Source organism: Amblyomma mixtum, chromosome 7 (genome assembly GCF_055824585.1).
Source record: "Amblyomma mixtum isolate Tamu chromosome 7, ASM5582458v1, whole genome shotgun sequence".
Classification (NCBI taxonomy): Eukaryota; Metazoa; Arthropoda; class Arachnida; order Ixodida; family Ixodidae; genus Amblyomma; species Amblyomma mixtum.
This window is the reverse complement of record NC_143018.1, coordinates 141,023,580-141,035,718: the sequence shown is the minus strand read 5'-3', so window position 1 is coordinate 141,035,718 and position 12,139 is coordinate 141,023,580. Positions and strand designations below refer to the sequence as shown.

Below are 12,139 nucleotides of genomic sequence, written 5' to 3'. Positions count from 1 at the left end.
AATGTGCAAAATAATTCTCAGTCTACTCAGTGGACAACTTAACCGCACCGTACAGGAAGGGAGGAAGTGGCAGTGAAAGAAGAAAGAGGGGCCTTAATGAAGAAACTGAAAATTGTATTTGAGGAAACGAAATTACGCAGTAACTGTCTCACATATATCTCGGTAGACACCCGTCAAAACGCGGACACATCTGTCAACACGGCTGCCGACACGGACGCAGACACGGCTGCCGACACGGATTGCTAACGACAGCATGAGGCATTAAAGGCTTTCGCTTTAAAAACTTTTGTCCGCTGCGGGGTATTTTCAGCGCTGCTTGCGCTGCTTGCTGTGCCTTGCGCACCTTTTTTCTGCGGCCTGCCCCTGGGCGAATAAGCTTTTTCCTGTCTTTCAGTTTCATATTAAAACTCACTGTAATTCCTTTTTAACAACGTGGAATGGACAGAGGAGCTATTTTAAGGCGGAAAGCCTTTAATGCCTCATCGTTGTCGACAGAAGGTTGCCGACAAAAGGTTGTGACCAGAGCTGTCAGCAGAGGTGTCACTTTTTCTAGTCAGATCAGAAAAAAAATTTTTTGCAAGATGGGATTCGAACCACAATCCTTCCGTACCGCAGCCGAGCGTGCTGATGGCTGCGCTACTTCTTGCCAACGCATATGCAGCTCTCCTTGTCTAGGATGCTGGAGAGTGTTTGCAGAAAGGCGTCAGATCAGACGGATGCCCCCCAAAACGCCCTCCCGTGTCTCCAGCACTTAGGATTCACAAACAATTGTGTAGTTAATTAACATCTTAACCACACATCAGTGACACAAGCAGCAACACCGCGCTCAAGGCTTTCGCCTCATCGCACTTTAGGTCAATAAAGTGCCGCCTGAATTTTTTTTTTTCTTGTAAACGTCTCAGCACAGCTACTGTCTCATATAGCGCACGAATATTCGCCGTTTGAGTGCATACCTCTTGACAGACAGGATTCCACGCACCCAGTAAGGCATACGGAACGTTGTGCAGTCCACGGTTATAAAGATAGTTCCGGTCGGTCGACCTAGAGTATGTTACGGAAATCATTAGATCGGTGCTTAAAAAGCGCACACGCTGAAATAATGATCAGGGCGATGACAGCTCTGTAGCTTAGCGGTTTTTCAAGAACAAGCATGTGCGGTCTACTAGGTATAAAATACATTCATTGTTAGAATAGCTGTCGTGTTGAGAATTTGTACGATCAAGCGTGTCTTACCAAGCGTATGATTTCAATGTCCTGCCTCTCGTTCGTGCAGACCCAAGAGGAGATAGCTGAGCGAACATAAAGCAGCATTAAGACGGATACACAGAAGAATGCAGCCATTACTGCTCTCCAAAAAGTGGTAATGAAGCGCCACTGGTGAGAGAGGAGCACCGACGCAACAGAGGATGTCCGACGCCTGTCAAAAAAAAAAAAAATAAAAACGTGCCTCTTGCCACGACGGTCCGGACGGTGAAGAGCAACATTAGTTATGAAGCAGAGACCTAAGAAATCGCTGCATCCGCAGTAATGAGTCTATTAAGGAAAGGAAACAAACTGTCTTGTCCCTTACAAACTTGGTTGTGCTATTAGTGGTAAGTATGGAGGTGGGTTTGTGTGTTACTTCTGTAGAAATCAGAGCGAAAAAGGTTGACAATGAAGCGAGGGACATAAATCAGCGCTACATCTGTCGTTTTATGGATTTGCGCAGTTTTTAGTTGCAGTTTTTCCTTACGCGCTATCCCCATAATCGGCTGTGTACTGCCTTTATTCGCGGAACACGCTGGCTCCGACTTCTGGAGTCGCTTGCTAGGGAAAATAAAGAAGCCTATCCGCCGTCGAGCCTCGTATTATTGGTGGGGAACAAGTCATCGTCTCCCTAACCATGGGGAACCCAGATGTTATAGATGCGGGCAACGCCGCCGCGGGTTCGGCGCCCAGGATCCGGGTCCTGGCTCATGCACAGGCTGCGGAGGACATCGCCAACCTACACTGTGGCCATTTCGGCCTCGGAGCTCCGCCACGGCGGCCGCACAAGTGAAGTCTCTGTCCGATGTGTGGAATAAATGAGCAACGTGTGAAGTACTTCCACATCGCATCCACCCTTTTTCCGGAGGTGACTGACAAGTATGACGAAGTTTAGAAGATTCCTAACCCCTCCGCCCCATATGACCGTCCCAAGGCTACGGTTCTGATACGAAATACATCTCCGAGCGCAGCCGCGGCAGGACTGGCCACATGTTGAGGAGCTTTAGGACCGCCGATCGTCTGACCTCCTCGATCGCATATGCACCGCCTGCTCGGTGACGCCAGCAGGGCGTCGACAGGCCGCTACTCGACGAGCTGTTTTTTCAGCGCCTGCCTCAGAGCCTCGTGGTTGTCCTGGCAGCAGCAGGTAGTGTTTCCTTGGAGAAGCTGGTGGAGTTTCAAAAGGCATAGCCGACTACTCCGGCCCGAGCTCTGTTGGTGGGACCGTGTACTCTCTGTGGTCCAGTCTCGTGGACCGGCTGTCCGGACTGGAGGCTAAAATCGGCCAACTGGCGCACACAGTTGCCGCGCCGCAGACGTCGATGCTTCATCCCTACCCGTGTTCCTCCCGCCAACGGCCACGCCATCATTCCAGTTCAGTGTGGCTGTTCGAGCGGGTTGGTTCAACAAGACCAAACTTGCAGCACTTGAGAGACACGGACAGATATGAATACGAGTTGAAAGTTAGCGAAAGTGTTGTCTGCTTTATATCTGTCCGTGTCTTTCCAGAGCCATAAGTTTCGTCACAGCCAAAGCAGCGCCCACTGTTACAAATTCAGCTTCATCAATGGTTCACGGATGCTCCCAGTAACAGCTCTCGCCCGAACTGAAAAGAATGTTCTGTTTTGCCTGCTGACAACAGGAATGATTCTTCTGCGAAATCATGCTTCTTCCATTCGCATGCGATGTTCAGTCGTTCGGCGGATCAAAAAAGTGTTTTCTTTTTGTTATTAAAGTGTTTCATCTCTTTGTGACGAAGAAGGCAGGAATATGCTTACCTTCGAGTTCATGCATTTCATGCGAAGCATATTGCTAGAGCTACCACTCACGCCGTCGCCGTGGGACCCCCACATGACACCGTAACGTCACACCACGTGACACCGTGACGTCACACCACGTGACATCGGATGAGAGAGCCGGCCTCCACCTCGCGCCGTCGCCGTGGGACCCCTAGCCGTCACGCCACGTGACACCGTGACGTCACACCACGTGACATCGGATGAGAGAGCCGGCCTCCACCTCGCGCCGTCGCCGTGGGACCCCAAGCCGTCACACCTGCGCATTCCCGCGCATTTCGAACGCGCGTTCACACTAGGTGTAGGTGAAACGCTCGCTCCACCGGGCAGGCAGACGCGGCTTCCGTGGCAATCCAGGCGCTCACCCAACGCGCGTCTCGGGGTTAGTCGGCGTTCCGCTGTAGCCATGCCGTTGTCTTCCCCCACGACGAAGGCTTCTAGTGGTTGTATTAAAATGACCAAGTATTAAACCAAGGAAAGCCATGTATTACCAAGCCTAGCCACTAATATGCTTCGCATTCCCCAGGCTTAGCCAAGCTGAGCCTCAGCAATTTTTTGTTTTGGGTTGGACCCACACAAGACCAACGAGGTGGCAGTAGTGGACCAGCCCGCTACGGTCATTCGGAGGACTTTCGGGGCTGAAGATGACCCGACTTAAAGGGAAGCTGAAGAGTTTTTCGAATTCATTAAAATACTCACGTGTGGATGTGGAAACCTTATAAATCATGCGGGTGAAATTTTTTTACACATTCATAGCTTAGGAGCGATGCAATCGCCGTTTAAAATTTCGCGGTAGCTCCGCCCCCCGCCGTCCGCCGAGCTCTGCTGATGACCCTGACGATGCGAGCCGAAACCGGAAACCGCGGAGTGGTGACGTAAACACCGGTGTCCGTCGCTTCGCAGCCTCCGCGACCGTGCTTGTTTCTCCGTGCGTGCCATCATACGCCGCCTCAAGCTGCCAAGTGTTCCTGTATTTGTGCGTTTTTATGTTTGTGGTGAAGTACAGAAACGTGTGCAGCACTGAATGAAGCGGTGGACCCATCATACCGGCGTTCTGCGCAGCCTTCGGCTGCTCGAACTCCAGCGGCCGCGACTATGTGTTCTTTTATTATTTCCCGCAAAATAAGTTCTCAGAGAGGTGAGTCGCTGCTGTGAAGCGAAGGGGTTTCATGCCGTTAAAGACAACACCGCTATGCTCTGACCACTTTCGTGATGAAGACTATCACCAGAGCCTGTCGACAATGCGTTCATTGGGCCTGTCAACAGTCAGCTCGACTGAAACCCGGCGCAATACCGTCTGTCTGTTTTCTGGTAATTTCATTATTTCTTGGCAGCACCAACAGTCTTTTTCATTCTCCACTGAAATGCAGCGGACACAGGAACACCTATTTTGGAAGTACAGTGTCTACAATGACATCACTCAACTGCCAGAAATACATTTCTAATAACGCATGTGGTCGTAAAAAATTGCCGACTGCCGCATGGCTTCATGCATTAATAATAATATTATATCATTGTGCGCCAAGTGTGCTGCAGCCAGCCTTGCGATTCGTCCTGCTCTGTTGCAGCAGTAGTCCGTCTAGTTAGTTAAAAATCACTTGCCGCTAGATCTAAAAACAAACACGATAGTGGCTGCCGCAAACGGATGAACATTTTCTTACAAGGACTTGTAGCATGAACCAACTCGCCTAAACAGGGATTTTAATTTACTGCTAGCTGCCATCTTGGCCCGCAGAACGGAAGACGCACGTTTGCCACCTCGACGAGTTCTGTCGGAAAGCGCTGCGAACTTGTTTTACGCGTGTGTTATGAACCGAGCCGGCATTCACTGACCACGAAGTGGTGCAAGCATAAAATTTGCGTGCAAAAAGAGCCTGGTAACTTCTTGAGCATGCCAATGATCTGTGTGGATTACAAGCAGATTTGCGGCAGAACCGAGAAGCGGCACGACAAAAATGCCGACGATCGCATCCCGCTTACATTGTATCAGGAAAATTACGTGGAGCAGTGCTATACTGCATTTTCTCGCCTCAAAATTCATCCATTATGTCTCTAAATGTAGTTCGGCAAGAAAAGTATACTCATCAAAGTCATTTCCAACACGTGGAGATGCTGACACTTCGCTTTCGTTCGAGTCAAAATCACGGCTTGCGCCAGCGTCGTTTCTTTCTTGGAGAGGTTTGCTCTTTTCAGTCGGCTCGAACATGTAAGGGATGACGCCAAGATCCTCCTGGTAATTTTCGATGTGCTCCATCGTGATATAAGCATCAAACCAACAGCCCCGAACCACCGCGCGCCGCGCTTCATGTAGTACTACATCGGCGGCGACCGAGCCGGGCTCACCGAGCCAACGCCAGTGTTCACGTCACGAGGCGCACAACCAATCAGAGGCGGCAACGAGACGCGCGAGCTCGCCCGAGGCTGCTGCTGCACTTTTCGCCAAAATAAAATAGGTTCGCGCTTGCTTTTGCGTAATTTCGACGGGAAATTCGAATTCCGGGGGTAGAAAACTGTAAAGTGCATCTCTTCACTCAATTCTTCTGGGAAACCTTTCAGCATCCCTTTAAGCAGGTACAAGAGCACTCTCTGGGGCGGGGGTCCACCCGTGTGTGGTAGTCGCTCTTGGGCAGAGGTCTGGCTTTGGACTACTCCGTGCACGTATGGCTGGTGAGATACTTCGTAGCAGACTGAAAATTTCTTAGAAATAATGGTGTCATGACACCTTTTGAGATCTTCTCTGTACGCCAAGATTCATCCTGAGTTTGGTGCAGGGACAGGACCAGCCAAGAGGGAGGCGGAAGAGGAAGAAGTGGGCATGGGCAGGGCATGTAATGGGAAGGCAAGATAACCGCTGGTCCTTCAGGGTAACAGAGTGGATTCCAAGAGAAGGCAAGCGTAGCAGGGGGTGGCAGAGGACTACATGGGCGGATCAGATTAAGAAATTTGCAGAGAGAGTGTGTCCACAGCTGGCACAGGACAGGGTTAATCGGAGGGATATGGGAGAAGTCTTTGTCGTGCATTGGGCATAGTCGGGCTGATGATGATGGTTTTGGCAAGAAACCAGTTAGCCTGAACAGAAAGTTCTGAAAAATCACGGAGAAGCTACATGCAAAAATCAGCGAGCTCAGAGTTAACGGCCACAAATTTTCATTTATCTAAGAGGTAATTTTTTGTACTTTTTAATGGGATGGCATTAAAAGTGCCATGAAGGGGAAAAGTGTCCACTGACAGCGGCATCTCAGCGCGACCTCCAGCAATCAACCACGGCAGGCGATGTCTAGGAGGTTTGGCAGCCAGTTGGCAGCCAGAGGGAAAGGCCAGACTGACCTAGCAAAAATTAGAATGACAGAATGAGTCATCAAAACTGACTAAGAATGACACAGCAGAAATGAATAAAAGAAGGGAATGTGAACGGAAATAGAATAAGAATGGAATAGAATCAGAATTGGAACAAAACTCCGAAGATTTTAAGATTATCAGGAACGCCTCACCGTTGTTGAAAGATGTTCATTGACGAAATTGAACACGAACCCCGTAGCTGTAGGTGTCCACAAAATTCAATGTCTCAAAATGACTCAACAAAATTAAACATGATGAAGAATGCTTCAGCAAAAAGCGAAGTTGCCGAAGCAGCACTTGTGTGTACATGAAACGTCAAAGTTCAATCATAGAAAACGTGACTATGGAGGGTGGACCGGCCAGTAGTCCAAGTGCAGCCCACTGGACCCATCGTGAAAGTCTTTTCGAAGTATGTTTTTTGCGTCTCTCATTACTACATAAACACAATCGAAAAGGCGAATGCTACCTCTTTTCCTCCGTCGCCTTTCTTTTTTTCTGGAGGGGGGAGGAAAGGGAGCATGATAATTCTCAGAGAATACAGACTGAATTGTGGAATGGTCACCAACTCTCGGTAATGAAGTAGCAGCGAGACGCTGTCAACATGAGAAGTTAGAACAAGACTGAATAGAGATTACTTTCACTCGTGGGGTTTGATGCCAGCTGTGAGAGACCAAATGTGATGATGATAGTGAATTACGAATTGGAAAAACAGCGCAATCAAAGACGAGACACAAGAGAAGGACAAAACACCAGCGCTGTCAAAAGATTGACATATATAACTGAAGAGCGGAGGCATAAAGAGGGTAGAAAAGTGCCTGGTGTTTTGTCCTTCTCTTGTGTCTCGTCTTTGATTGCGCTGTTTTTCCAATTCGTAAAACATGTACCAACCAGCCCGTATTTTCCCTCTTCTGGAATGATAGTGAATTTTTATTGTGCAAGGGCATCTGCAGCCAAAGAGCGCCGTAGCACAAGGTTTTGTTCTTCTACTCAGGGTGGGGTCAGAGACCCATTTCCCAAGCATTTCACCCTGATTAAGCCGAGCACCAGGCCAGGGGAAAGCTTGTGCCGATCGTATCACCGGCGGATATCCGGCGGCACTGGGGGTTCGAACCCCACACCTCCCACATGTGAGGAGGATGCTCCAACGACTAGGCCAGTGCTGCGGTTAAGAGACCAAATGTGAGACACTTCTTAAGAAAGTCGCTTTCGAAGCTACCTTTTTATGCACTAACAGCGAGGTCAGACCAGGCTATTGTAAGAGCACTGGAAAGAAGAGAAGAGTGTGGTGATGCGAAATTGAGTGCTTTGGGAAATGAGAAACAAAGTAATCAGACCAAAGAATCAAAGTAAACGCCCACAATGATGGGAGGGTAGCTAGCACAAGGCAATCAGTGAACTACCAGGTGCTCCAGGGGAGCGCACTACTAACCCATTTAAAAATGGGGTTTTGAGGTAAGGCGAAGATTTTTTGTGCCATAATAATACCCGTCTTGGCAGGCGTCAGAAAACAGGCGAACCATGTTAATTAGTAAACTGATGTAACTTAATTCTTATAGTCAACCTTATAACTACTTTGATAGGCACCTCCCTGCAAATAGATTTGTAGCTGGCCGATACTAGTAGCCATGTCATGATTCTGAATTTCGAGAATGCAGTTACCCTCGCCGCTGGGTGGCAATAAATTTGTGCCACTTCTCACCAGCCACTCAAGAAGCCACTCTCTGCGATGGGAACACTGCTGGAAAAAGCCTCATGCCAATACTGAATAAATTAAACTCGTGCGGGTTTCATTCGCAATCTTTTTAATACAGAAGTTCAAGGGCATGGTCACCTTCAAATCACATCACATCCAGTGCACCTTTCATTTCCTGCACGGCTGCTGTGGTAAATCCAGCCAGGCAGGAAGTCCTTGAGGGCAGTGTCACCACAAAGTCCGGCGCGGAGAAATCTTTTTCTGCCTTTTTTTCTTCATTCTCAGGCCATGTAGTGCAACAGCCGCATCAGGACGTCAGCCTTGCGCTTCAGTGTCGAGCACTCTTCCCGCAGATCCCGGACGACGCTTTCAAGCTGCTGCACAGAATCCTTCAGCGTTTTGTTTTCCACCTTTGCACTCTCAAGTTCTTTCTTCACGCTTTCTATAGCCACATCCTGCAGAGGCTCCGAATGTGGCTCGAGAGGAAAAACTAACGTGCGTACTTTTCTCAAAAACTGCTGTTTCATCCTCCCTCTCAACTTTCTGTACTGACAATCCGCGGATGAGCACAGGCTCCTTAGACGTTTCTCCAGACCGCGACATGACTGAGCGTGGACGCTTCCGATGCTCGTGCGTGAGAGGCACATCTCAACCCACGTTTCATTGGACGTATAATTCTTCCTAAGCATGTCCACGGCAATGCTATTGGGCATCTTCAGCACAATTTTATCCCTAAATGCAACGAAACAAGCCCCGTTTTCCGGGGCAGGCATAATTCGTAAGATGGCCCAGTGCTAACAAAACAAGCCTGACATTTGCCAAAAGAGAAATTCGCCCCTTCTTATGCTCGCCACTGCTACGCAAGAACACGCAGGCAGTCCGCCAACAAATCTTGCTCTTCAGACAAGCGGAAGAGCACAACCAGGTCCGTTCTGTGCAACGAGATGGCGCGAAACCTTTCAGGGATGTCGTTGATCAAGACACCGAGTTTCCACGGTGTTTCACGTTGCTTTCATGCTTGGGTAGAAGAGATGCCGGTGTCAAATGCAGTTCTTGGCAGCATCAAAGAACAGGGCAGGCAGGGAGAGACGACGCAGTCCACAGCATTTGCTCTGAAAAGAGAGGAGGACCAAATATTAGGAATCTGACAATGACATAAAACAAAGAATCAACAGAGCAGCGTCCGACATATGACAAGTCACCCCGCAGGCATGAGCAGTTCCTTCAGGAGGAGGCCAACAGCCCCCTATTGGATGCACAGAAGTGGTGAGCCGTACAAACACGAGCCATTCTTCAAGAAAAAGTGCTTTTTATTTCTGTACGATTCGTTTAAGGTTGTGACAGTAAGCCCACAAGCCCTACTTGACGGAAACAAAAGTTGGAAGAACAGCAATAAGCTAATGCGAGCAATCCTGAAGTCACGAGAATTCATTGGTTAAAGGACACATTCATTAGCAGCCACTTTTTGGCACTGTCAGCCAAGCAACTAGCTTTTACCTGCAGAGAAGTGATGTCGCTGTGTCACTGTGCGTATATTGGAGATGCAACCAGTAATCATTTTTTGTTTGTTTTTTTAGCCAGACATTGATTTTCACGCAACAAGCAACAATATTACAGTTAAAACGCAGCCCTCACCCACGTCTTACCAAGCCATTCGTTCACCTGTACAGCAAAACAGCATGCCGAATGGGCAAACTCTACACAAAGACCCTGTGCGCTATGCCACCAAGCACCGACGCCCCACCAGCCCACACTGAACCCACCTTGACGTTACTGTTGCCAAGGGAACTCCAAGCGACGACTTCCCTACTGCCCTAAGCAACCTGCATTGAACTATCAGACCAGTTTCTTGAGAACTGCCGACAGATTTACACAGATAGGTTCATGCTGCGATCCTGTGCGACTAGAGGGCGGCATAGAGCTGCCTAAGGGAACCTGACAGAGCGTCCCAAAACACCCCCACAGCCTACAAGAAACTGGACTGCCCCTCCATTGGCTGCCATTTCAGCCGGGGGATGTACAGAAATGAATAAGCAGCTATATGACCTCACCAAAACCGTCCATGATCCCAACATTCCAGTCGCTATCACTGTAGGTGCACACTAAGTCTAAAGGTACAGCATTCATGCCCTAGTATCTGAACTGCTGCTGGTAAGCGACTGCCAAGGACAAGCACTCCTCTGTTCTGCGCACGCGTTGCACCTAGAGAGCTCAGCCACGGCCCAGGCCCCATACCAGCACGCTCTCGATGAGCAAAAGCAGCTGGAACAGCTATGCCCATCTCCTCACCTCGGCACACAGCAGTGCAACGTGATCAACCACAGACTTGGTCTCCACTGGGCACCTGACAGCACTTCCCATTTCCGACCTAACACTAAGTAGCAGCTCTCCACCTCGGATGCGTCGCTGCCGCAACAGTGCAACTGTGCTCGGACTTTAGTTCCTGCACTTGATGGACATTTTCCCGGACTTATAGATCTTGCTTGCGGTAATCCCTTTGTCTCTCCCTCCTCCCATTTATTATTGCGAAAGCTTTGCATGTTCATGAGGCAGAAAATCCGGTGCACTCAAGATGGTCCGAAAACCGACATGACCCCATCACGAAAAGCTATGAGGGATGCCATAGTGAATTAAGGGCACCGGTAATTTCGACCATCAGTAGTTCTTTAACCTGCACTGACATCGCACAGTACACGGGCCTCTAGCATTTCGCCTCAATCAAAATGCGACCACCACGGCCAAGAACGAACCGTCTTTCAGGTCAGCAGCCGAGAACCATAACAGCACGCCATCAACGCAGCACAACACCCTAAGTGCTAAACTCCTAGTCTCTCGCGCTGGGTTTGGGCATCGTCATCTTTGTCAACCTCCATTTGGGTGGTGCAAACAGATCAGCTCCACTGGCCACCGCGTTACAGTATCACGCCACCACCGCAGCACAACATCCCGCGTGCATGCTTTTGCATTCACAGCACGTAAGTAGTCTTACGTTCCCTCCATAGTTTTTCGTCAACTTCTCACATACAGCTGTGGTAGCTTAGTGGCTACCCGATCACAGAGGCCCTTTTCAACAGACCCTGTGGTGTGTTAGATTTAACGGCAGATAAGCAGCTAAGGCTATAATATGCCAAACTCAAGGTATAGGAAAAGTTTTCGGCAGAATTTTATAGAAATCTGAAAAATCATCAGTGGTGTAGAGGACCTAAAAGGTTAGGCTAATAATAATAGCCTCAAAGAAGGTTGGGGAACCTCAGAGGCCACCCTTGGCTGGCCAGAGGTCTTGAGGCTCCCAACCAATCCAATAAACACCTTAGCCTTTACAGGATTGAGAATGTGGCTGAAGTGTACCATATGATAAAGCAAAGAAGTGGATAAAAATTTACAGTTTCTCAAGAATGCCTGCTTCTCTTAAAAAGCTAAAAACACAGTACATGACAAAAATATAATTACCACCTAAGAGCAGCATTTGATGAAGAGGATTGCATTCATTATAAAATTGAGTAAAGTTCTTTTTCCTTACTTTTTCAAGTTTTGAGCATGAGAACAAAATATGGTATAGTATGAGCCCGTCTCCACATCCTTGACAAAGAGGTTTTTCTTGTTTCATCAGTAGGAAGTTGTGTGTATAGTACACTATAGTTGTGTGTCGTGTGTGTGTGGGCTGTGCGCATAGGACATGAGATTACTTCACTGAACCATTCCTGGTGTCTGTGTGACTTCCATTCTCCCAAGGTGGGATTTACAAAGTGTAGTTTGTTGTTCAATTCATTATCCCACTGTTACAGTTTCGTCTTCATGTTTGTGTTGTGGCGCCACCCGGTGCCAACAGGATAGAACTTGCGAGGCAGCAAGGCAATAAAAAGGACACAGCTCTAGGAGCAGTTGTTCGTTGCGCAGTGGAGCGCATGCATCATCGTCCGTTCCTTCGAGCCTAGCCGTTGACGGCGACCGCCGAGCCGGTCCGCCTCTCGGCATTGCGCGGTCCACTAACTCATTACAGAAATGGACGGAGTACTAACGCAGTTATCTTGTAAGGCAGCAATCTGTGCAGCTTCCACAATTTTGA

At 48.8% G+C, this 12,139-nt stretch overlaps 2 protein-coding genes across 4 annotated transcripts in view; one reads left to right on the top strand and one right to left on the bottom strand.

Annotated features, from left to right (window-relative positions):
• LOC149337730 (protein CTLA-2-beta-like) overlaps positions 1–1,449 on the top strand; it is a 62,237-nt gene extending 60,788 nt beyond the window's left edge. For both annotated transcript variants that reach the window (XM_089554937.1, XM_089554938.1), the window contains one exon: positions 1,274–1,449. In XM_089554937.1, coding sequence (XP_089411063.1) covers positions 1,274–1,303 — 30 coding nt within the window. In that variant the 3' untranslated portion in view covers positions 1,304–1,449. The remainder of the gene's footprint in view (positions 1–1,273) is intronic.
• A 6,715-nt stretch (positions 1,450–8,164) lies between these two features.
• Positions 8,165–12,139, bottom strand: part of LOC149337729 (uncharacterized) — a 30,231-nt gene continuing 26,256 nt past the window's right edge. For both annotated transcript variants that reach the window (XR_016284423.1, XM_089553490.1), the window contains exon 4: positions 8,165–9,185. Coding sequence is in view for 1 of the 2 variants with exons in the window: in XM_089553490.1 (XP_089409616.1) it covers positions 9,086–9,185 (100 nt within the window). In the remaining variant the exon portion in view is untranslated. The remainder of the gene's footprint in view (positions 9,186–12,139) is intronic.